This window comes from Globicephala melas, chromosome 10 (genome assembly GCF_963455315.2).
Source record: "Globicephala melas chromosome 10, mGloMel1.2, whole genome shotgun sequence".
In the NCBI taxonomy this organism is placed as follows: domain Eukaryota; kingdom Metazoa; phylum Chordata; class Mammalia; order Artiodactyla; family Delphinidae; genus Globicephala; species Globicephala melas.
Window position 1 is genome coordinate 57,847,251 of NC_083323.1, and position 26,472 is coordinate 57,873,722.

General features: G+C 44.9%; 1 protein-coding gene across 1 annotated transcript; it reads left to right on the forward strand.

The window, feature by feature from the left end:
- Positions 1-708: 708 nt before the first annotated feature.
- On the forward strand, positions 709-13,455 carry SDR9C7 (short chain dehydrogenase/reductase family 9C member 7). Its single transcript, XM_030866580.2, is given in 6 exon segments — positions 709-747; positions 749-1,010; positions 4,115-4,370; positions 5,023-5,156; positions 5,159-5,197; positions 11,985-13,455. Coding segments are annotated over 6 exon segments (1,011 nt in total). The 3' UTR covers positions 12,266-13,455.
- The last annotated feature ends 13,017 nt before the right edge of the window (positions 13,456-26,472 follow it).

The following is a 26,472-nucleotide window of genomic DNA, read 5'->3' on the forward strand; positions in this document are numbered from 1 at the left end:
GGCCTCACATAACCAGTTTCCCTTAAGCGGGGGCCTGCTGCCTCTGACCTCAGGACAACGGAGGCACATCCACCCTGGGGCATTTCTCATCATCTCTCGCAATGGAGACTCACCTAAGGACAGAGGATTCCAAAGAGCTGATAACCTGGAATTCTCTTGGGGTTTGGAGGGCACAAAACCGATTTTGTTTGTTTTGCATTAGTGAATTTGTCTTAATTTTTCCACCGAAAATAACAGTTACATTTCTTCACATGCCCGCATTCATGACAAAGGATTTTGATCCCTGGGCTGGAAGTGGGGGATTTCCAGGAGGGTCCTCTGGGCTGAGTCCTCCTTCCTTCTTTCCTCTGCTCAGACCACCCAGGGGAGCCACTTCTCAGCACTAACATCACCACTGTGGTTTCTCCCAGCCTTGGCATCTTCACCCATTATGGCTGGGGGAGAGAGAGGGGGAGCCACCAGGGCTGTCTGAAGTGACAAAGCTTCAGGTTGGACTTGAATTTCTTGCATCTAGGCAAATTGGCATGGTGATGCATCCACCTATACAAGTTATAGGGTGGCTCACCCAGGGGCGGTGCATCTGTCGCCGGCAGCAGAAGGGAGGAGAGCCCTTCTCAACAGGCTCCAGCAGACTGGGGCTCAGAGGACCAGCCTCTCCTGCTATCTTCTGAGCCCGATTCTTCTTGGCCATCACCTCTCCCCTCTGCTATGGCGGCTATCACGGACCTCTCCTTTATGGACTTGTACGTTCGAGAACTGCAATCTGGTCCGCAACCTCTCGGACAAGTACGTCTTCATCATGGGCTGTGACTCGGGATTCGGGAACCTCCTGGCCATGCAGCTGGTTGATCGGGGCATGCGGGTGCTGGCTGCTTGCTTCACTGAGGAGGGGGCCCAGAAGCTTCAGCAGGATACCTCCTACCAGCTGGAGACCACCCTATTGGATGTCACCAAGACTGAGAGCATCAAAGCAGCAGCCCAGTGGGTGAAGGACCAAGTGGGAGAGCAAGGTGGGACGATTTGCATTCCTTGCCTTTCTCAGTTTATCCTTCTTTTTCTCTCTTTCTCCTGCAGGTATCTGAGAGTTATCAGGGACCCTGTTGTTCAGATGGGATGGGAGAGGTGATGTAGAGAAAGGGGCCGGGCCTGTAGCTCAGTGGGATCGGACCTGTTGCAGGGTTTGGACTGTCCACATGAAGAGGTGATTTCCCAAGGAAGTTTTCTTTCCCAGAACCTCAGAGGGTTAGCAGGGTTTGGGGGAGGTTGCGCTAGAAGTTCAGGGAGGGAATATGCATTCCGTCTGTCGGAAAGGTGGAGTTGCCTCACTGGGACTTTGGTAGTCCTAACTATCAGCTCCTATAAAAATATGAGCACATTTCTTGTCGGGATCAGGCTAGGGGGAGGAGAGAGGGAACATGAGGTTGGACTCCCTGAGTGGGGACATTTGCTCTCCTTGACTGTGTCAGGCTAGACTGCAGGGTGGGGAGCGAGATCTCTCCTCTTCGTCATATCATGATGGATACCAGATTGACCTAAGGGTAAGTGCCTATGTCAGGGTGGCTGCCCTTATTGGGAAAGGAGGCTGCGGGCTAGGGATGGACTAGGACTGAATGGGGACCCACCCAGGAATCTTCCCACACGCAAGATGTGGGTGTAGGAATGGAGGAACAGGGTGGCTCAGTTGTAGAAGGAGCAGCCTGGGGGAAGTCCTGACTCCTGAGGGAGCTCATCTGGGGTCTGTGCACATGAGTCAGGGCAGGAGAGCTCTGGGGCCCAGGAGGGGCAGACAATAACTCTTGCTTTATTTTCCTCCTTGGCATCTACCGCTATCCAATATTCAATCTATTTTACTTATTTTTCTTATTTATTTTCTATTTCTCCTCCTAGAATAAAGCTTCTAGTGGGGGAGGTGTTTTTCCTTTTATTTATTATATATCCTTAGTGCTTAGAACAGTGTCTGGCATCTAGTGAGGTGCTCAATAAATATTTGTCAAATGAACTAACTTATGAATAATTCAGCAAGAGTCAGTTTCTCTCTTCACCAGGCTGCCTCCGCCCAGTGCCCTACATTCAGCTTTGAGCCCCTTGTGTTCATGACTCCCTGGGTATACTAATTAGTTTCCTGTTGCTGCTGTAACAAGTGCACACAAAGTCGGTGGCTTAAAAGAGCACAAATTTATTATCTTATAGTTCTGGAAGTCAGAAGTCCCAAATGGGTCTCACTGGACTAAAATCAAAGTGTTAACCGAGCTCTAGGGAAGATTGCATTTCATCGCCTTTTCCAGCTTCTAAAGGCCTCCTGCATTCCTTGGTTCACGACCTTCTTCATCTTCAAGGCCGCAAGGTTGGGCTGAGTCTTTTTCAGGCTGCCATCTCTCTGGTTCTCTGTCTTCTGGCTCCCTCTCCACTTAGAAGGACCTTTGTGATTATATTGGGCTCGCCAAGCTAATCCACGATAATTTCCCCATTTTAAGGTCAGTTAAGCAATTTAAATTTCATCTGCTACCTTAATTCCTCTTTCCCATGTAATCCACCATATTCACAGGTTCCAGGGATTAGTATGGGGACATCTCTGGGGGGCCATTGGGCAACATCTTTGGTCTAAGAAGCACTGGGAAATGGGAGGAAGGGATACTTGCATGCTTTCTTTTTGCCCCTCAGAGTCTCTGGACATGACAAGTTGGCATGACCCTAAAGCTGTTCACACTGTTTTGAAAGTTCTCTAGCTCTCTTTGCAGGAAAAAAAAAAAATTAAAGTTGTCCTGGTTTGCCAGCAGGCAGAGCTATTTACCAGGGATGATCAGAGGTAGCAGCGAGTGCGTGTCCCTTCTCCACAGGCAGAGACCACTCGGGTTTTACAGTCTTTGGGTCTCAGCAGCTCATTTCTTCCACTGTAAGACAAGAGTCTCCCCTAGCTGGGAAGGCTCTGAGTCCTGCCAGCCAGTTGGTCTCCTGGGGTCTCTACTTGGAGGAAGGCAGAAAGATAGGATGGGGACACAGCTTGTGTGGGGACCCCAGGCCTAGGGGAAGGGGTGAACCATGATTGGTGTTTACGTCTAGACCTGCCCACGTGTGTGTGGAAGAGTATCTTGAGGCTACAGAGGCCAAGGTGGGGTAGTGAGATAAGGGGAGGGAAAGGGAAGGAACCCCAAGTCCTTCCCCCAAGTGGAATTTTACTTGGAACCTCAGTATGTAAGACAAATGAAAATTGAGGTTCTCCTGCATCTCCCTTCCTTATCAGGTTCTGGGGTTCAGCCTGAAAGCTCTCAGGACTGCAAACCACAGGTTGGAAACAACTGTCCTAATCCACTCAACAGTGAACCTGAGGCCCAGGGAAAGGAAGTGACCTGTCCAAGGCTGGAGGTAGAACCAGGACTAGAACCTGAGGCTCTTCAAGCCTGGCTCTTGCAGAGCTGAAGGACAATACCTAGCAATATTTCTCTCCATTTATACCAACTCAATTTAAATATCTCAAAGGGAGCCCTTTTCACATTTTTCCAAAATTATTTTATTTAAATGTCTTCTGTATTTGTTTATAAGTCTTATTTATTTCTTCTCTGGTTTCTGAGATCACTGAGGATTAAGACCATGTTTTGTTCATTTAATGTCTCTAGCACCTTCCTCTGTAACTGACAGATGCATGAAATGAATGAATGTGTGAATGGATGAATGAATGAATGAACAGAGTAATTTTGGTAATGTGTGAAATGGAGTTGGTTTCTTACACTCAGGTGAACAGAGAGGGGGAAGCATGATGGGGGAAGGAATTGAAACATTAATTCATTGGTATGAAAATGAGATCTCTTTTCCCAGAGCCAATAGCTTAGATGCTATTAGCTAAAGCCTGGATTGTAGCTGGTACAGTGTCCAGCTAGCTGGCAGACTGCGTGAATCAGAAAAACTGCCCCTTTAGGGAAAACCCATGAGTAAAATGCCCATGTTCCTTTGGGCTGTCATAGCTCCCCACCCCACGCTGCCAGGCTGGCTGTCTTGTGCCTTGTGACATGCTCAACCATCCTCAGCAGCCCTGAGCTGGGGGTTCGTGGACCCTTGTGCTTTTCCAGAAACACTGCTGATTTTTGTCTGGTTCTCCCTCCCTCCACTGCGCCCCCAGGCCTCTGGGCCCTGGTGAACAATGCTGGTGTAGGCCTGCCCAATGGTCCCAATGAATGGCTGACCAAGGAAGACTATGTGAAGGTGATCAACGTGAACCTGGTGGGACTGATCGAAGTGGCTCTCCATAAGCTGCCCATGGTCAAGAAAGCCCAGGGCAGGGTCATCAAAATGTCCAGCTCTTGTGGCCATGTGGCTATCACTGGTGGCGGCTACTGCGTCTCTAAGTTTGGCGTCGAGGGCTTCTCTGACAGCATCAGCTGACCGGGCCCAGGTGCCAAACCATTCAGGGTAGGAGTTCTGGGGGTTTCACCTTAGGAAGAGAGGGCTGGGTGGGGGCACCCTGTGGGCAGGGGAGATCTGGAGAGAAGATGCTAAAACAGTAGCAGGAGGAAGGCTAGACCTCCAGGGGCCTTCCTCAGGGACCCAGAGAAGAGGGATGAGAAGAGGTGGGGTGGTGATGAGCAGCCTTCCCTTGGCTGTCTCAGAATAAGCAACACGCTGCTTGGGCCTGTGGGAGTAGGAGGGAGAGTCCTCCAAACAGACGGAGAGGTCTGGGGGCAGATGTGCTGTGGGCAGCCCTCCGAGAAGGATGCAAGCCTTGCATAGATCCCTTCACTCCTTTGCCACCTAGGCATTGGGGTGGGGCTGAGTGGGAGGGACCCGGTCGGAGCAAGGCTTTAGTCTAGATTCCTCCCGGCTAGGCTGGCCTAATGTGAATTGTCCAGAGACAGGCTTGGGAAAGGGCTTATTTGCATGAAAGCAGTGCTGGGCCTGGTGCAGGGGTGGGGGGCACACCTCCAGGTTCCTGATCTCTGGAGATCAGCTCCTCTAGAGGTGTCAGAGGTGACTTTCCCTGATGATCCTTTGTCATCGTGGAGTCCCAGACTGAGTCCAGCTCTTCTTTCCCAGGCGTGAGCTCCACTACTTCGGGGTGAAAGTCAGCATCATTGAGCCGGGGAACTACCAGACATCCATTCTGGGCAAGAAGGACCTGGAGGGCACGGAGAAGAGCATGTGCAAGCTGTGGGAGCGGCTGCCTCAGGAACCCGCGAGAGCTATGGAGAGGAGTACTTCCATATCTGTGCATTCCCCAGGAGAGAAAGGGATCTCTGAGAGGGATGGAAAGGTCTTGGGGGTCACTGACCCACTTTCATTTTACAGATGAGGGGATGGAGGCTCAGAGAGGTTATGAGCCCAAGGCCACACAGCTGGTGGCAGAGCTGGGATTTGAGAACTGCTGGGGGAGTGACAAAACCATAGCTGCGGGGAGATGGGGGTGTTAAGAGAGATGCTGCCCACCCGCCCCCTGGCACCTGCCTTCCCCCCAAACATCCGTATGCAGGTGAATCAGGTGAAAATGCACTGCCACGAGTACAGAGAAGTTATTAAGAGCACAGCTACTTGAGCCAGACTGCCTGGGTTTGAAGCCTGGCTCTGCCACTTACGGGCTAGGAGGAGACTTTGAGAATGTTACCTAGTCGCCTTAAGCCTCAGTCTTCTCATCTATAAAATGGAGTTAATGATAGTGCCTACCTCACAGTGCTGCTGTGAGGATTAACGTCTGTGAAGTCTCTCTCATGCACTAAGTGCTTGTCCAATCAGTAAAGAGGAAAATCACACGAATGTTTTAAAGGAAGGGGCTCTGGGAGCTCTCTTTCTCCCTGGCCTAAGGGTCTCCTGTGAATCTCAGGTGTTTCTGGAGAGTAGAGGAGGGACATCACAGCTGTTTACTATACTGTCCCAAACTCACAGTTTGGGGAACTCTTCCAGTCTGAGGGATGCACGGAGCCCCCACCATTGGAGAACAAGAGGAGGGGTGGCCTGCAGGTGCAGCGGAGGAGGGATTGGCCAAAAGACCTGGTGGAGTACCTCGTGGTAGGGAGAGGCCTACTCTGAGGACTGGGCGACCCCACATTCACTCAGAGCCTCTAATCCCAAAGCCAGGCCAGTTGGTTTCAGGAGAGGATCATTCACAAGATTTCCTGCTTCTCTCCACTTCTCCCCTCCAAGTGCCTGGAGGGGGAACAGCCCCTCAGGGCCACCCTTGGAGCTGCCCTGGTGTGGGACGGAAAGGGGGGGCTGGCATTTTTCTGGCTCAGGAGGTCCCCTTGGTCCAGAGTGAAGCAGCCGGCTCTCAGCCCCGTCCTGCTCCATTTGGGCCTCAGTGGCCTAGTCATATATTTCCCTAACCCAGATTTTTTTCCCTCTCTTTTACTTGACTTCCATGAGCATCCCTGAGAGGCAATTTCCTGTTGTGGTTTTAAGCTCTTAGACTCCGAAACTAGGCTGCCTGACTGTAAATTTCATCTCTCCTGCTTGCCTTGGGCCAGCTGCTCAGTTTTCTCATCTGTAATGGGTTATAAAAATTAAATGAGTTAATATATAAAAAGTGCTTAGAATATTATCTGCTTCCTGGTAGGAACAATTTGATTTAAAAGTTTGTTGTTTTTATCTATTACCAGTGTAATAGAGAAAAAGAGCATGGCCTCCTTTTCTCTAGTACACTGGTACCTGCGAGCTGTGTTGCAAAGAGATATTCTTAACTAGCAATCATCCAAAATCCAAAGTGATGAATTTTAAACATATACCCAGAAACTCTGAATGGGCTAAATATAATCACTCAGTTAAATTAATGGCAGGTATCTAACTGTCTGGGGGGCAGGGGTGGTTATTTTAGTGAATTGCTCTCCTAGACCTCATACATCCACAGAGTAAAAAGCCAAGACACCATAAGTTAAAAACCATAACAGCCATTTATTCACCTAATGCACATTTTATTGAGAGCCTACTACATGCCAGGCACTGGGTAGGGCCGGGGGTGAGAGTGGACAAAGCAGCAGGGCACACAGCTGGCTGCCTGCAGCTTAAGGCCCAGTGGAGGAGATAGATCTTAATAACAACACACACATTTAGTGACAAATGTGGATAATGACCATGGGAAGAAACACAAGGCCATGAAAAAAAGAATAGGGTTGGGAGTGGGGCCCCAGTTTAGATTATGGTGTAGGGAGGGCTTCTCTGAGTTGACTTTGGGGAAGAATAAGTTAGGCATTGTTGGAAAGTGGATAGGCAAGAAAGTTTTTTCAGGAAGGCCCTGAGGCACTGAGTTCCCTTAGAGGAACTTTAAAGATACCAGAGGGTGGGGAGCAGTGCGGGGGGAGCAGAAGAGACCCAGGATAAATTAGAGCATCAAAGCACACTGAGGATTAAGGATGTGATCTGATTTGTGATTGGGAAAGCCTGCTGTGGTTGCTGCAGTATTCCAGGCTACACATGTCGGTGGTTTGGGCTACAGAGAAGTGGAGGAGATGGAAAGAAGTTGATAGATGCCCGGTGTGTATGAGACCTCCTGGTACCGGGAAGGAGAGAAAGCCATCCAGGACGAGTGCTAGGTTTAGTTCAAGAAACCTGATGGGTGGAGGCATCATTCATTCATTGATTTAGGGAAAAGTCAGGGAGAAGTATTTGGAGAAGTATTCCTTGGGGAAAGTAATCTTTCAGTTCTGGACATATTAGAATTCTGTGAGGAGAAGTAAAAAGTTCTGAGGATCAGTTAGGGCTTTCTCAGTTACAGGTGACAGAAAATCCAGCCCAAATCATTTAAGCAGAAAAGGAATTTCTTGATGCTTATTACTAAAAAGTATAAGGATATGGGCTTCAGGCACTGCCTGATCCAGTCCACAAATGATGTTCTTAGGACCTGCTTTCACCCTATTTCTTTTTTTTTTTTCAGTACTTATAGATTTATTCAGGCCTGTTAGAGGTCTTAAAGTAACCAGGAATTGCAATAAATATTTGAACAGAGGGCTGGATGTTTCAAATGCTAAATAAATCGATAGAATTAGAGCTAATACACCAGCTGTGCTAATCCATGTGACTGCCCTTTGTCTTGTGCTCACTCAGCTGACACTTGTCCTTTACAATCCAGCCGTGGTAAACCCTTCACTAGCTGAGGAAAGCTCTATTTTCATTTCAAATCACCCTATTTCTTGGCTCTGCTTCTTCTGTACTAGCTTCAGGCTTACAGCTCTCTCCCCTGTTGGTGGGGTCCCATGGCTGCAGCATCTCCTCATCTCCTCCCGGGATAGTCCTTTCCAGTAGCTCCCCCAAACGGTCTAAGATTTACTCTGACTCGGTGAGCCAATGATGGCAGGAGCAGAGGGAATTGCAGGATGTACTCAACCCTGAGCCCATCACTGTGCCCGGGGAAATGTGAAGCTCTGATTGGCTCAGGCTGGGTCATGCACTCTACCTAGACCAAAGGACTCAGAATGGAAGAGGCGTGGATTCCCAGAGACAAATCTGTAGCTGTTGCTACAAACAAGGGGAATACCTGTTTGGGGGCTGGGGGGAGGATAATATATATTCCCTGTGAGTTTCCCCTAAAACTCTCAGTTAGCAAAGAAGGATCCAAATTATTTATGGGGTCACTACGAGGCTGGGGTGAAACACAGACTCAGCCAGCATCTGGAAACCTCACAAAGGCGTTTTCTAAGTAGCTCAATGCAGGCAGAAGCTGTAGAGTCTTCAGCGAGGTCCATAAAAGAATGTGTAGAAAGGCGAACTTCCTCTGAAAACCACTGTTGAAAAGCTGATGTTCTTCAGAAGAAAAGTAAGCGTTGGGTTATAAAATACTATAGCTGATTCATCTGTAGTTCTCTCCACGATTTCAGAGGAAAATTTTTATGCAGGCATTTGAGTACTTTTAGATAAAAAATTTTCCGAGTGATCATACTCTAATTTTTACTTCAGTTTTACTAGTGTTTACTGGGATACACAGATGAGACAAAAATCTCTAGGAATCTAGAAGGGGAGGTCTGAAAGCAAGTATAACGCCACACAAATTGTGCAACAATGGACATACATACAAAACAAAGCAACTACTGAGCCTGAGCGTCTGGAGCTACTGCTCCGCAACAGGAGAGGCTGCGACAGTGAGAGGGCCTGCGCACCGCGAGGAAGAGTGGCCCCCGCTCGCCGCAACTAGAGAAAGCCCACGCACAGAAACTAAGACCCAACACAGCCATAAATTAATAAATTAATTAAATAAATGACGTAAATTATAAAAACAAACAAAGCAACAGTACAGGGACTTAATTCTGCTGTCACAAAAGCCTTCACAGAGGTGACCATTGGTGTCCTAGTGGGTTTTGAAGAATAAATAGGAGTTCACCGAAAGGGAAAAAGATGGCAAATGTTTCACAGAGGGAAGAGCACGAGCAACAGTTTGGAGACCTGCCATAGCACTTGTGTGCTTTCGAAGGTGGTGTGGATGCAAGCTATAGACGACAGTAATCCCTCTAACCGTGTTGCACAACTCTCTATACCTCAGTCTCTCCACGATAAAGTATAATAATTCCTCTCTCGTGGGTTGTTAGGAGAGTTAAACAAGAATGTAAAGTACTCAGCTCAGCCATATGATAAGGGCTCAACAATGTTAGCCATCGTTGTTACGACTAGTCTGGCCTGAGCGTAAAGTGTAAAGAGGTGGGCATGGGAATGAAGCCGGGAGACGTTACGAGTCGGATAGTAGAAGACTTTGATGGCTCCAATAAGAAGTGTGGCTGTAAAAAAAAAAAAAAAAAAAGAAGTGTGGCTCTCATCCTGAAGGGCTTTGGAGAGCCTTTTATTAAATGGCTCTGAAATGACCTGATCAGATTTGTGTGCCGTGGGAAGGATGAGGGTGGAGACGTGAGACCAGCTGGGAGGCCACCTCAGAAACCCAGTGAAGGACCAACAAAGGCATGAAGTGAAAGGTCTTGGGCACTGTGGGAAGTATGTATGTATGTGGGGTAGTGTTGGCGGGGGGACGGGTGCTGTGGAGACAGACTGAAGAAATATTTAGGAGTGGTCACAAGCACCACTAGACACGAACTCCAGCAAGCTGTTATGGCCAATCAAACAGGCCCCTGGCTTGTGAATCGGGGAACAGGCCAGGTATCTTGGAGTGATTTTTAGCTATCCCCAAAATAGAACCATATTGGAAATGACTAGTTAATAGCAACCTAACCTAGGCACATACCCGAAGAAGCAGCACACAGAGTCACTGGGATAAGCATGTGAACAGGACACAGTGCTCTGGTCCTCACAGAGCACAGCCTGGCTTGTTAGCATACTTCGCAGCAACACAGCCACCTGCCAAGTTTCTTTCTTTATCTCAACCCTGCCAGGGAAGCCACCAAAAATTCCCCTTTTAGTCCCCTTTCTTCCTAGGGAGGGACTAGGACCGTTGGGTCCATACTGAGTGCCAAAGCCTAGTGCCTGCTGTTTTATAGACTTTATTTTGCTGAATTCTCACAATAGCACAAACGTTTCCTGGATGCCCAAATGCAAAGCCTGAGTTCTTCCTCACTGTCCAGGAGACTGACAGGGGCTAAAGGGTACCCCTGTCTCCCTCAATCCATGTCTAGCTGGGTGCCCAGCACAAAGCAGGAGTGCAATAACTATTTGAGAGAACATGGAAAGGATGTGCCTTAGACTTTTTCAGAGTCTCAGGCAGCTTCTTCCACCCCATCAGCTTGTGGGTCCAAAGCCATCTCATCCCATCAGCTTGCCTCATCCTCATCAGCCCACACAGCCTTCCCTCCCTCTGAGGGAGCTGTAACCCTGAGCTTCATGAATGAGTCCTTTGACACTCGCTTCCCTGCCTGGAACCTGTTGGTGGTGGACTCTGTGTCAGACCCAAGGATGGAGCACAGAGTGTCGGATTCCTAAGACATTATTGCTCTATAGACAGCCTGGCTTTAAGTCAGTGTGGCTCTTTTTGGGACCCCTAATATGTAGTTTACCTCTTTTCACTACAGTAGTTTTCTCTTTAAGAAACAGAAAGGGAGTTCCTCGGAGTCGGAGAGATGGGTAAAGCATACTTGAACGACACTGTTCTGCCCTCATCAACTGCCCACCAGTGTCCTGCACAGAAGGGGTGACTTCTCTGCCTTCCTGGACCACCCCCAAAGTCAGGCTAGCTTTTGCTCCCTCTTTGTTTTCAATTTCTAATCCCTTATCACGAAGTCTGACTCTCAGGCACCAATTCCTCCTGAGTCCTTGGGGCACTCAGTGAAATATGAGTCCCACTGAGCTACCCCCTTCCCAGAGTCCTGGGGTGAGGGTGCAGATCAGGGCTCCCTAAGTGTATCGTGTGGCTTGTCTCCTATCTGTGTTGTAAGCTACAGCAGACTTGGACCCATCTCCACACCCGTGTGTACCATGCTAACGGAACAGCCCCTCACATTTGCTAGAGCCTTACAAGGTACCGGTCTGTGCCTTAGCTCATCTGAGCCCCATAATGACCTTATGACCAAAGCAAAGGCAGTGTTACAATTTTTTAATAACATCTTTTCCCTGCATGCTTTTGTAGAAAATTTGGAAACTCTAGGAAGTCCACAGGAGGAAAAAAACCTCCAGCAACTAGGAATTTCAACAGACAGACAGTATTTTTCCTTATTTCCTTCCAATTTTTCTGTGCACTTATATTCACCTGTTTTCTCTCCTCTTTCCTCCACTGTCTACCCTGCTATTATTCATCTTTATTATTCTCTAGGGCAGGTATTATTATCCCCATTTTACAGATGATGATAGTTTAAGCTCAAAGTCACACAACTAATAAGTGGCAGAACTGGGCACAGTTCTCCTCATTGCTAGTCTAATGCAATAGTAGGAATTCAATTCACAACTATTGAATTCGGGAAGAGAAATAAGATTATTTATAGGGTGTTTGTTTAAGGGGCAACCTGGAGCTTGTGAAATCTGCCTGAAATGTTAGATCAGTGGTCTGGTGAAAAAGGAGCTTGGATGGAATTCAGAAAAAACAATCTTTAATGAAGAATAATAGAGCCTTTGATTTTTCCCCCTCTTGTACCCTCAAACAGATACTGACAAGTTAAAGAACACGATGCAGCTGGCAGAGTCAAGGATCAGTGAAATCACTAACAGCATGGAGCACGCTACTGTTTCCCGGGACCCCCGCATCCACTAAAACCCTGGCCTGGATGTCAAACTCCTCTACCTCCCCTTGGCTAAGTTTCCCACCCCTGTGACAGATTTCATCCTGAGGCGGTACCTTCCAAGGCCAGCAGACAGTGTCCGAGCTGGGGAAGCCCAAGGGGTGGTCAGTGGAGTATGGAGGAGAAGGCACTGTAGGGTCACATGAGGGGGTATCAGATGTTCTGGGGACACCTTGCTTGGCTGACACCCTACCTGTTGGTGGTGAATTTATGGATAACTTCTAACAGAAGGTGTTCCTACTCACTGGGGCCTCACAGAAACCTGAGGGGGCCTTTACAGGTTCAAAGACCTGCAGCCTGGCCCCAAGAACATCTGTCACCCAATGAGGATATGTTTTTTTCTTGAGCTGGAGGAGTCAAGGAGAGGAAAACTAGTTCCTGCTGAATCATGAGCCTCCCTCAGTTATCACCACCACTGGGAAATTTTGTGGGATTATGTAGCCCACAGGAGAACTCAACCACTTTCCTCTCGTGTCTCTAAATATGTATTAACCTTATTCACATAAACCATTATTTGAAGTACGTAGTAGGACAAACAGGGAGTGCAAGATTATATCACGCAAAAGTTTATCATAGTATTTTCTCTCTCTTTTATGGATTTCTGTATCCATAGGTGATTGGGACTCCCATGAAGTAACACTCATTTGTTTAATCACCATTGATTAATTCTTCAAATATTACCTGAGTGCCTACTATAGACGAGGCCCTGTGTAGGTGCTAGAAGCATAGAAATATGATTGAATCATGGTCTTGGTTTTTCACTCTTTATTTTGTGGTTTTGTTTTTGTATTTTAGCACAATATCTAGTAGCAGAGACAGGATAGCGATAGAAGAAACAGAAATCAGAAAATCAAATTTTTGGAGCTACGAGGAACACTAGAGTTTATCTAATTCAGTAGTTCCCCAACTTGGCTGTGTATATCATAATCACCTGGTTAATTAAAATACAGATTCCTGGGCCTTGGTGTTAGAAAATCTGATTCATTAGGCTTGGGTGGGGCCCAGAAATCTGTATTTGTCAAAAGGACCTAGATGATTCTGATGCATCTGGGCACTTGGAAACTGCTGATAGTTCCATAGGAGTAACTAATGCTCAGAGGAGGAAGTGACTTATGGGAGGTCCCCTAGCATCACAGCCTTGACAGAACTCAGGTGTTTAGATTCCCAGGCTAGGATTTTAGTTACAGGAGAATAAATTCCCGTAATTAGTAACATTGTCAAAAAAGTCAGGAAATGATGGGCTTCCCTGGTGGCACAGTGGTTGAGAGTCCGCCTGCCGATGCAGGGGACATGGGTTCGTGCCCCGGTCCGGGAAGATCCCACGTGCCACGGAGCGGCTGGGCCCGTGAGCCATGGCCTCTGGACCTGTGCGTCCGGAGCCTGTGTTCCGCAACGGGAGAGGCCACAACAGTGATAGGCCCGCATACCGCAAAAAAAAAAAAAAAGTCATGAAACGAAATTATTATTCTTTAAAAATCCTTAAACTTCTGAGTCATATGAAGTTCTATTGAAAAGACTTTTGATCTTCAGGAGTGATCACGTAATAAAGGTCAAATGTGAATTTTTAAAATTAAAATGTCTTTAGTTGGTGTCTCTTCAACATCCAGCTGAACTTGAAAATAATTAAATGTAATTTAATCACATCTGCTGAAGACCCCTTTTCCAAGGAAGGTAACGTTCACAGGTTCTAAGGATTAGTGTGTGGACGTATTTTTTGGAGGGCCACCATACAACCCACTAAGTCTGTTATTTGCATCACGTCTATTCCTGGCACCAAATTCTCTGTATCAGGTAGGATGCATTGAGCAGCAAGTAACAGAAAAGTCAACTCACATTGGTTTGAACAACAAAGAAAGAGTTAGGGCAGGACCCCATAGCTAAATGATAACTGCGTCATCTTTCTGCTTCTTTGCTCTGGCATCCACAGTTTAGTCTTTACCTTAAATCCAATTACCTTTATTGTTGTGGCACGACTGCCAGTGGCAACGGGAACTCTGTGCTTCCTCATTCACAACTTATAAGAAAAGAGAGAGCCTGTCTTTCCATGACGCTAAAGATTTAGGAAGTTTCTTTCCCAGAGCCCTCACTGAGGCTTTCCTTAAATCTCTTTGACCCAGGGACTTCCCTGCTGGCACAGTGCTTAAGAATCCTCCTGCCAATGCGGGGGACAGAGGTTCGAGCCCTGGTCTGGGACATGCCACAGAGCAACTAAGCCCGCGCACCACAACTGCAGAGCCTGGGCTCTAGAGCCCGTAAGCCACAACTACTGAGCCCTCGTGCCACAAAAACTGAAGCCCATGCACCTAGAGCCTGCGCTCCGCAAAAGAGAAGCCACCTCAATGGGAAGCCCGTGCACCCCAACGAAGAGTAGCCCCTGCTCACCGCAACTAAAGAAAGCCTGCACATGGCAACGAAGACCCAACGATGAAGACCCAATGCAGCCAAAAATAAATAAATAAATAAATTTATATTAAAAAAAAAATCACATTGACCCAAATGAGACCTGGATGGCTTAGGTTTGTCCATCTGTGGACCAGTCACTGACAAGGGGGTAAATTGCCATGAATTGTTTAGATTAATCACAAGACAGAATGGGAATGTTGGGGAGACAGTCACAGTGCCTATTGCCCTGGAACATTCAAACCTCAGACTCCATGCTATTGAGAAGGTTAAATCTAGGTCAAAAATAAATTTTCTTTGTTGAAGACACAAAAATTTACTAGGGGGAGTAGCCATACTACCTATAGCTAGGTAATATTTTGAGATATTAATTTACACATTTTCATTGCTCTTTGGTTTCTTATTTCCCCCTTCCCCACTCAAGCAAGGAGCCAATTTGGTACTTCTTTACCTAGGGTGAGACATCTAATGGAATGGAATAAATACATTTCTTGTACTTTCTCCAGATTTAGTTTCCCCCAACCTTAATATCTTTAATAGGATTTAGGGAAAGAAGCAAAAGGGAATGTGTCTTGTGGGTTTATACAATGTCTCAGAGAAGCAGGGCCTTTCCCCTAAGACTAGAAGATTCACTTTGGTTAATTCTGATGAGGGTTCACTTTTTGGTAGTATGTTGGGGAAGTGGCAAGACTCAAGATAGTCCCAGCTGCGTTGTGTGTTTAGGCACATGAGACTCTGGGTGACCTCACAGAAGACACATGTGTCCCACCATGGCAGGAAGGCAGCAGAGATTCACCAGATGTAAAGGGCATGTAGGGACTTCCCTGGTGGCGTAGTGGTTAAGAATCCATCTGCCAATGCAGAGGACACGGGTTCGATCCCTGGTCCGGGAAGATCCCACACGCCACGGAGCAACTAAGCCCGTGCGCCACAACTACTGAGCCTGCGCTCTAGACCACAAGCCACAACTACTGAGCCTGTGTGCCACAACTACTGAAGCCCGCGCACCTAGAGCCCATGCTAACAAGAGAAGCCACCGCAATGAGAAGCACGCACACCACAACCAAGAGTAGCCCCTGCTCGCTGCAACTAGAGAAAGACCGCACGCAACAATGAAGAGCCAACGCAGCCAAAAAAAAAAAAAAAAAAAGGCACTCTGCTTACTTATATTAAAAAAAAAAAAAGGCATGTAGACTGGAACAACAAACTTTTTTTTTTTAATTTTCTTTTATTTATTTTGACTGCATTGGGTCTTCGTTGCTGCGTGCGGTCTTTCTCTAGTTGCAGCGAGCAGGGGCTACTCTTCATTGCAGTGCGTGGGCTTCTCATTGCGGTGGCTTCTCTTGTTGCAGAGCACGGGCTCTAGGCACGTGGGCTCAGTAGTTGTGGCTCATGGACTCTAGAGCCCAGGCTCAGTAGTTGTAGCACAGGGGCTTAGTTGCTCCGCAGCATGTGGGATCTTCCCAGACCAGGGTTCGAACCAGTGTCCCTGCATTGGCAGGTGGATTCTTAACCACTGTGCCATCAGGGAAGTCCTGGCACAACAGACATTTAAGAGGTAACCTATGCAGATAGAAGACTTAGTTTTTTGCTCTGAGGGCTAGTCCCCCACCCCATCATTAATAGTTGAGGTAGTTCTGAATTTGTGGACTGAAATTTATAAGTGCTCCAATTTTACATTTTAGTTTATTTCATATTAGGATCACAACTTTTCTTATTTAGCTTTTGTATTTTCCTAGAGTTTTAAATTGACTTTCCTTTTCTTATTCACTTATTCAGCCTCTTAATCAAATTATTTCCACATTTTTTTTTAAAGCAGAGAAGTAATGTGACCTGATTTAAATTTTTTAAAGATCACTGTAAGAGCTCTTTGGAGACTGAAATGAGGGGACAGTGGTAGAAGCAAGGACACCCTCCAGAGAGACGATTGCATAATCCAAGCAAGAAATTATTGTTACCTTAGGTTAAAGTAGTGGAGTGAGGATGATGAGAATGGATGGAATCAGTGTATAATTTGGTGGTAGAACCATTGAACGATTTTAATCAGTTAGTCTGAATAAATTCAAGAAGAATTTACTGTGCTCTTACTGTGTTCTGGGCATAGTTCTAAATGCCAGAGTTATAGTGGTGGACAAGACAGACAGAGCCCTTGCCCTCAAAGAGTTTCTATTCTGATGGGGGGAGGAGTTGGGGAATAGACATATAAAGAAATGAATGAAATAATTTTATATACTGATAAATGTCATGGAAAAGAGAAAATATAGTAATGTAATTAATAGAAGACCAGGGAGGCTGCTTACCTTTTGAAACAACCAGTTATTGAGGCAAAATTTATATATAACAAAATGCATTCTTTAAATTGTAAAGTTTGATGAGTTTTGACATACGACTATACCTGTTCATCCACCATTAGTCAATATATAGAACATTTCTCTCACCCTAGAAATTTCCCTGGTGCCCTTTTGCAGTTCATCCTCCCTCTCCTCTGCCTTAGCTCCAGATAACCACTGACATGCTTGCTGTCACTATAGATTCATTCTGAGGCTACTTACTTTTAAAGAAGATAATTTTGCTGCCCTTAAGGAATGAGTTGGAATGAACTGGACTGGAGGGGTACAAGAGGAGCAAGACTAGAGATGGTGAGAGAAATGTAACAACAAAATCATAGAAATAATAATAATTAGCATTTATTGGACATTTACTCTGTCCCAAGCACCGTGTTTTCCAAATACTATCCATTTAATTTTTATTTAACCCCTGCAACAAGCCCTGTGGTTTTATCCCTATTTTATAAAGGAGGAAACCAAGACTCAGAAAGTTAAGTGATTTGTACAAGATTACATAGCTAATGGGGTTTCCCTGGTGGCACAGTGGTTAAGAATCTGCCTGCCAATGCAGTTCGAGCCCTGGTCCGGGAAGATCCCACATGCTGCAGAGCACCTAATCCCGTGCACCACAACTACTGAGACTGCGTTCTAGAGCCCGCGATCCACAACTACTGAGCCTGCGTGCCACAACTACTGAAGCCCGCGCACCTAGAGCCCGTGCTCCGCAACAAGAGAAGCCACCGCGATGAGAAGCCCGCGCACCACAACGAAGAGTGACCCCCACTAGCCACCCCTGCTTGCTGCAACTAAAAAGAAAACCTGCGCACAGCAACGAAGACCTAACACAGCCAAAAATTAATTAACTAATTTTAAAAAAAGAGTACATAGCTAATAAATGGCAGAGAGGATTCCAGTCCCTGCCATTCACCACACACTACAATAGCAAACACTTACATAGTGGTTACTGAATACCAGGCACTGTTCTAAGCACTTTAATATTCACAACAACCTTGAAAGAAGGATATTATTATTCAGTTTTAATGAGGAAGAAACTGAGACTCAGAGAGGGTAATTACATACCTTAAAAGTAACTGGCAGAGCAGGTCCTTCTATTTCTGAATGCTATTCGTTGAGCATGTGCTTAATTTCACCCTGGGGAACACCTCTGTCCACACACATTTGTAGCAGAGTTTTCTAGCCAGCAGCTGTGATGTGGCTTTTGCTTCTGTTTCCATAAACCTTCTGAACCTCTTCTAGCTAGACTTGCATGGGCCTCTCTTCCAGCTCCTTCCCCATGAAAGGAGGGGAGCCTCTGTCCTCCATGGCCTCCTTTTCTCCTATGGGGCATGCCTGCCTTTCCCCTGAGCCTCAGCTGTCTGATCTCCTGTCAACCTCAACTCAGAAGTGATGGGAGGTGGGAGGACAGAGCACCATCCAGAGTAATTGGGACTTGCTGGTCACTGAACTATTGCCTGGCCAGAATATTTGAGATATTCTTGAGCAACGGCAGTGTAAATACTGCATCTGGACCAGAACAAAATGATACAGAGAATTTTAATGCCAAACTTGAAACAATAACAAAATGTTCCTTTTGGAATTTCTGACAGAGGAACAGGAGGAGTGAGGATTTTTTTAAATTGTGTGTGTTTATTTAATAGTCAGGGACAAGTTTCAACCAGGAAATGAATATGAACTGCAAGTAAACAATTTTCAAAGGCAGAATTGAGACTCCACTTAGGAGACATTTCAGAGGGCTTTGTAGGTAAGGAGAGAAATGCCAACTCTTCCAAGGTTGCCGAGAAAGGAGAGATCTGAATTTCTCCTACTGAAGGAGGAGGAAAACTCCCCCAGGGGGTTCTTCCATCTTCTGCACTGTTATCTGCGAAGACCAGTGAGGGGTGAGCCACCTCCAAGACAACTATGACTTAATTGTGACATGTGACTCATGCTTTGGGAACTTGCTGGCCAGGCAGCTGGACCTGTAAGGCTTGAGGGTGCTGGCTGCGTGTCTGATGGGGAAGGGGGTGCAGCAGCTGAGGAACCAAACGTCAGACAGGCTGGGGACATCCTGGATGTCACCAAGACAACATTGCTGTAGCCACCCACTGAGTAAAGGAGTGTGTGGGGGACAGAGATATGACTTAGGTATATTTCTCTTAATCTGGATGTCCTCTTATTCCAAGTAGTGGCCCCATGAGATGACACCAGTCTATTAAATAAGGGAGAGATACTATCAAGTTATAAAATGAGCTCTTAGTTATTTACTTTGACAGAAAAGAGCAATCGTCTGGATCCAAGACAGCAGCTGATTCTACTCAGTCACACTCCATGGCATGTAGCTGTAGGTAAATAAACATGCTTCATATAAGTACAAACTATTTAATAACAAATCATGTTTGTATAGCACTTCACAGTGTTACAAAGTTCTTATACATACATTACACCATGTCCTGTTTCAAGAACTTTGATTTCACCTCAGATCATTTGAATACTTTTAATGTGGAAAAGCAAGACCCACAGCAGAGGTCTTTGCTCAGAGCTCCTGCACATGCTGGTGCAGTGAGACATGGGAGTTGAAGTCTGGATACCTGTGATAAAATTCTCCACTCTGGGGCTTCCCTGCTGGCGCAGTGGTTGAGAGTCCGCCTGCCGATGCAGGGGACACGGGTTCGTGCCCCGGTCTGGGAAGATCCCGCATGTCGCAGAGCGGCTGGGCCCGTGAGCCATGGCCGCTGAGCCTGCGCGTCCGGAGCCTGTGCTCCGCAACGGGAGAGGCCACGACAGTTAGAGGCCCGCGTGCCGCAAAAAAAAAATTCATCTAACCCCTCAGTGATTCAATGTCTTTCCCAGTAAAGTGGGAATAATAATATCTCCCCTCAAGCAGCTCTGGTAAAGCATACATGAGGTAATGTATATAAAAAACTTTGTAAAGGTGAGACGGAGCCAGGTGATGGAGCTGGGAAGTCACAGGCCAAGCTAGAGAATCAGTGCCCTGTCTTCTGTGCAAATGGGGAGACTTAGCAGTTTATGGAGAGAGGGGGTTCTTTTCCTACTCTCTCCCAAATTTCCCTTGTTCAGCCTGAATCCCCCTAATTTCTAGGACTTTGGACTTCTCTCTGCTGGCAGTGTCCAGCAGATTCCTATCAAAAACTAGAAGAGGAAGGAAACTGTTGACAAGGGGCTACAGGAGTAAATACCTGGGAAAGAAAAGAGAGGGAATAAGTTTCCAAAAGACAGAGGGGAAGGGACTGAGGTGGAAAACATTTCAAAAGAAAGAAACAACTTGACCTGAGCTTATATGAACCACCTGTAGATTCCAGGGTGACAGTTTTTTTGTGATGACTGCATAGTCATGGACACCCCAATGGTCCTGGCTCCAGACTCTTTATAGGAGGGACCTGAGAGAGGCGATTTGGGTGGATTCGGGCACCTGGACATGCTTTTTGCATGGCAAGCCTTTTATTTCCCTTCAAATAGTGGTTAAAAATCATAGATGTGGAATCAGATTTCCTGGGTTCAAATCCTCATCTGCCTCTTGCTAGCTGTATGAACTTGGGCAAATTACTTAATCCCTCTGTGCCTCATTTTCCTCATATGCAAAAATGGAGATAATAATAGTATCTATTGCATAGGGTTGTAGCAACGATTAAATGTGGTAATATGTGGGATGAATTGGGAGATTGGGATCGACATATATACACTAATATGTGTAAAATAGATAACTAATAAGAACCTGCTGTATAAAAAATAAATAAAATAAAATTCAATAAAAAAGACATGCAAAAAAAAGAAAAGTATACAGCACATAGAATAGTGCATAGTCCACAGTAAATGCTACGTAATTATATGCTATATGGGAGGACAAATTCTCCCCAAATGACCCATTGGCACCACCGCCGATTATGAGGTTAGTCCCTGTGCAATCCCTCACTTCCACTTGCCTTTTCTGCGTTCTTTATGTCCATCCCCACAACCTTGGTGGTCTCATGCAAAGCCTCATGGAACACCCCCCACTCTTCCCAGAGTGGGTCCTGCCCAGACCAGGTCCCATGTTTTGGCTCTTCTCATCATCAGGTGATCTCCATTCCATGGCCTGCTCCCTCTTGGTTATCTATCTCAGCAAGTCATTTCTGTGAAGGGTAGGAGGAGAATTGGAGACCATGAGTACAGGGAGCTCCTCCAAGGAGTTTTGCTCTAATAAGAAACAGGGAAATGGGGCAGTTGCTGGAAGGGAAGCAGAGTCAAGAGACTCCATTCATTTTGAAGATGGGAGAAATAGCATCATGTTTGTGTACCGATGGCAATGATACGATAGAGGGTGAAAGGAAGGAGAGAAAGGAGTGGGTTGCTGAGTTGGTATCTTAGAGTAGGAAAGAGGGGCTGGAAACTTTCAGTAGGAAAGAGTGCATAAGTGGAGGTGTTGGCTCCTGTCCACACCTTAGCTTCTCTCTGAGACTGGTTTCCTCTTCACAGTGACACATGGCCTTTGACATCTCCGAACCTCACATCTCATAGCTTCATCATCATGGAGCCAAGTTAAAAAAAAAAGTACTTGGATCAGATGACAATCCCTGAATCAGTTAATTGTAATCAGGGGTCGAGGGCTCTATCATAAGCCTAGCTTGAGTCAGAGGCCCTTCCCTTGATAAATCAATGGGAGCTGGTATTGGGTAGGATCTCTAAGATGATGGTATCTTCCATTTAATCCATTTTGCGTTTATTTTTGCATATGATGTAAGAAAGTAGTCCAGTTTCATTCTTTTATATGTTACTGTCCAATTTGCCCAACACCACTTATTGAAGAGACTGTCTTTTCCCCATTGTATATTTTTGCCTCCTTTGTTGTAGATTAATTGACTATATGAGCATGGATTTATTTCTGGGCTCTCCATTCTGTTCCATTGGTCTATGTGTCTGTTTTTATGCTAGTACCATACTCTTTTGATTATTGTAACTTTGTATTATAGTTTGAAATCAGGAAGTGTGATGTCTCCAGTTTTGTTCTCCCCTCTCGATTACTTTGGTTGTTCAGGGTATTTTGTGATTCCATACAAATTTTAGGATTATTTGTTCTAGCTCTGTGAAAAATGCCATTGGTGTTTTGATAGGGATTGTATTGAATCTGTAGATTGCCTTGTTTTTTTGTTTTTGTTTTTTTAACAATACTGATTCTTCCAATTCATGAGTATGGTGTATCTTTCCAGTTATTTGTGTCATCTTCTATTTCTTGCCTCAATGTCTTTTAGTTTTCAGAGTACAGGTCTTTCACTTCCTTGGTTAAGTTTATTCCTAGGTATCATTTCTACAATTAATATGTATGTGTACATTTTTTAATAGATGAAAAAGGCAGCATTTCAAGTTAATCAGGGTTGTGGGCCTCTCCAAGTCTGACACTCTTCAAATTCTTGGAGGCAGTGACTGTTTTCTACAGAATCTACTCTTGTAGCAGTTGCATATCCTTCCAGCCATCTGCTCAAGCAAGAATAGAGTTTTCTTGGCTTGCTAGTGGCAGCATTTAGAAAGGGCATATTTGATCAGTTTCTTCTTCATCTTCAATTTATTACACTTTTGGTGGCTTAGTTTGAGGTCTTAGAATTTTGATGTATTCTGCTAGATCCTTGTTCCTGGGGAAAAGTGTTTTTCTGCCTGTTTGGTTCCTGCATATGGCCCTTCTTGCAAGCCTGTGGAAGAGGCTGGTTCCTTCTCTTCCAGTTTCCAAACGCTCCTTCACTCTTTCACTGTGTTTTCACAAGGCAAGAATTTGTCTGAATCCCAGAGGCCACTCACCACAATGTCTGTCTCCCATCTATGTTTATGCCCTTCCTCCTCCAGCACTGGCATAGCCTTGGGCATAATAATTTCAAATTATTTCCTGCCTTTTGCAACTTTATCTTGAAGAAAATTTCTTCCTCTTCTCCTGTCCAGGCAGCCTCATCAGGTCGTCCTTTGACTCTCCAGTGTCCTGTCCTGTTTCAGTCCACAGCCTCATCATGCGAGCTTTTCATGAGCTCTGGGCTCAGATCTGGAACCAGAAGCCTGGAAGAGCCTCCCTTTCCATGACAGGATGGCTTCATTTCTCATTTGGCTTTTGTTCCTGGCATTTCTCATTTGGCTTTTGTCCTCCTTTACATGAAGAAAGAGAGGTTTAAGAATCACAACCATTCTCCCTAAGTATATACTGGTCTCCTTGTTTACTCAGCAGGAAAATGCTCCGTATCAGGGCTGGATAGAAATGTCTGCCTCTGCCTTTGTCTCTCTTTCCCTTCCTCCCTTCACCCTTCCCTCACCTTTCCTTCCTTCCTCCCTCTGTCCTTCCCGTCCTTTGTTCCTTTCTGAATGGTTAATGGATACATTTGGAAACAACTGCCCACACTCTATAGTCTCTGGATTGTATACAAGAGATCATGTTCTTATTATAGGATGTGGTTTCAGCTGCATGTCACAGACACCAAAATTAACTGTGGATTACACAAGACAGATGTTTCTTTCTTCCTCATGGAAAAACCTGGAATGATACAGTATCTCTTCTCTATTAATTTGTCAGGGGCTCAGACTCCTTTGTCTTTTTGCTCTGCCATCCTACAGTCCAAGGTAGCTCCAGCCAGCAGCAATGGGGAAAGGAAGGACAGGCGTCTGCCCTTTAAGGGCATAGCACATCTGGCTTGTGCTTACATGTATTGGCCAGAACTTAGTCACATTGTTACACCTAGCTGCAAGACAGACTGAAACTGTAGTCGTCATTCTGAGCAGCCATGAATTCACCTAAAAATTCCATTATTATGGATAAAGGGGAGAATATATAGTGTGGGACAGCTGGCAGTCTCTGCCACACAGAATAAGTCAATTCTTCTGTGACATCTTTAGCAACAGCTTCTTCCTTTATAGTCTTTGGTGATAGAAAGTTTTAATAATTGCATTTCTAAATCTATGGATCAAATGGTTGGAATTTGAGATTTCTCTGGATTGGACTTTCAGACTCTAGGAATTCCCCTTTCCTAACATACCTGGGCCTCTCTTTAACAGCAGAGATTTGAGAAGAGTACAGAGACATTTCTTATGATCAATCAGTTTTGGTCTTGGATTCCTTTGCAGTTAGAGAGCCTTACCTATTTTTTTTTAACAGTTTTGTTGTGGTATAAGTTACATACCTCAAATTCACTTATTGAATTTGATGTTAAGTGTACAGTTTGAGAATTGTTTACTAAATTCATACAATTTGTGCAACTATCATACAGTCCAGTAATAAAAAATTTTCTTCATCCAAACTGTTCTCTTGTGCCTGTTTGAAGTCAATTCGTACTTCCACTCCAGGTTCCTCTAGGCAACCACTGATCTGCTTCCTGTTTGTATAGATTTACCTTTTTTAGAAATCTTATATAAATAGAATCATACAATATGTAGCATTTTGTGTTGGCTTCCTTTATTTAGAATAATGTTTGGGGGCTTATCCATGTTGCTGCTTATCTTAATAGTTCCTTCTTTTTTATTGCTGAATTGTATTCTATAATATGGACATACCACATTTATTTATTTATTTATTTTTTTGCGGTACGCGGGCCTCTCACTGTCGTGACCTCTCCCGTTGCGGAGCACAGGCTCCAGACGCGCAGGCTCAGCGGCCATGGCTCACGGGCCCAGCCGCTCCGCGGCATGTGGGATCTTCCCGGACCGGGGCATGAACCCGTGTCCCCTGCATCGGCAGGCGGACTCTCAACCACTGCGCCACCAGGGAAGCCCATATCCCTCCTCCTTTTCCCTTTTGTAACTATAAATTTGTTTTCTATGTCTGTGAGTCTATTTCTGTTTTATAAGTAAGTTCATTTGTATCTTTTTTTGAGATTTCACATATAAGTGATATCATATGATATTTGTCTTTCTGTCTGACTTAGTTCCCTTAGTATGATAATCTCTAGGTCCATCCATGTTGCTGCAAATGACATAATTTCATTCTTTTTTTTATGGCTGAGTAATATTCCATCATATATATATATATGTATGTATGTATACACACACATATATAGATGTTTATATATATACCACATCTTCTTTATCCATTCATCTGTCAATGGACATTTTGGTTGTTTCCATGTCTTAGCTATTGTAAACAGTGCTGCTATGAACATTGGAGTGTATATATCTTTTTGAATTACAGTTTTCGTCTTTTCTGGGTATGTTCCCAGGAGTAGGATTGGTGAATCGTACGGCAACTCTATTTTTAGTTTGTTAAGGAACCTCCATACCATTCTCCATAGTGGCTGCTCAAATTTCTTCTTGCTGTTAAATTCTAATTTAATTCCTCTGTGGTTGTAAAACAATCTTTGTATGATTTCAGTCTTTTAAGTTTTATTGAGACTTGTTTTGTGGCCTAGAATGTTATTTATTCTAGACAATGTTTAATGTGTGCTTGTGAAGAAAGTGTATTCTGTTGTTGTTCTATCAGTTAGACCAAGTTGATTGATAATGTTGTTCAAGTCTCCTTATCTTACCAATTTTCTGCCTAATTGTTTTATCAATACTCGAGAGACTTCCCTGGTGGTCCAGAGCTTAAGATTTCACCTTCCCGTGCAGGGATGCAGGTTCGATCCCTTGTCTGGGAGCTGGGATCCCACATGCCTCATCCCCAAAAATCCAAAGACATAAAACAGAAGCAATAGGGACTTCCCTGGTGGTCCAGTGGTAAAGAATCCACCTTCTAATGCAGGGGACAACATGTTTGATCCCTGGTTAGGGAACTAAGATCCCACATGCCGTGGGGCAACTAAGCCCACGCACACCACAACTACTGAGCTCTCGCACCTCAATTAGAGAGCCCTCATTGCCACAAACTACAGAGCCCACGTGCTCTGGAACCCGTGTACCACAGCAAGAGAGAGAAAACCCACACGCCACAACTAGAGAGAAGCCCGCATGCCCCAACCAAAGATCCCACATGCCTCAATGAAGATCCCGCATGCTGCAGCTAAGACCTGACACAGCCAAAAATAAATAATAAATCTTTAAAAAAAGAAGCAATATTGTAACAAATTCAATAAAAACTTTAAATATGGTTCACATCAAAAAAGAATCTTTAAAAAAAATACTCAAGAGAAAAACATTGGAATCTTCAACTATAATTGTTGAGTTGTCTATTTTCCCTTTCAATTCTGTTCATTTTGCTTCATGTTGTTTTGGGGTTCTGTTGTTAGTTGCATATACATTATAAACTTTATACTTTTCAGATATAATGATGTTGTAAAACGTCTCTATTTGTCTCTAGTAATATTTCTATTCTCAACATTGATTAATATAGCCATTCAAGCTCTCTAACAATTACTATTTGCATGGCATACCTTTTTTGATCTTTTTACTTTCATTCTGTTTGTGTCTTTGGATCTAAAGTATATCTCTTATAGACTGCATATAATTGGGTCTTGCTTTTGTATCCAGTCTCACAATTTCTACTTTTGATAGGGGAAGTTTAGTCCATTTACAGTAATATAATTATCAATGTCACTGGATTTGTATCAAACACTTTTATTTTCCTTAGGTCTTAGTTTATTTTTTTTTTCTGTTCCTCATTTCCTGCCATCTTTTGTGTTAAAAAATTTTTAGCATACCATTTAAATTTCTCTCCTGATTTCTAAAAA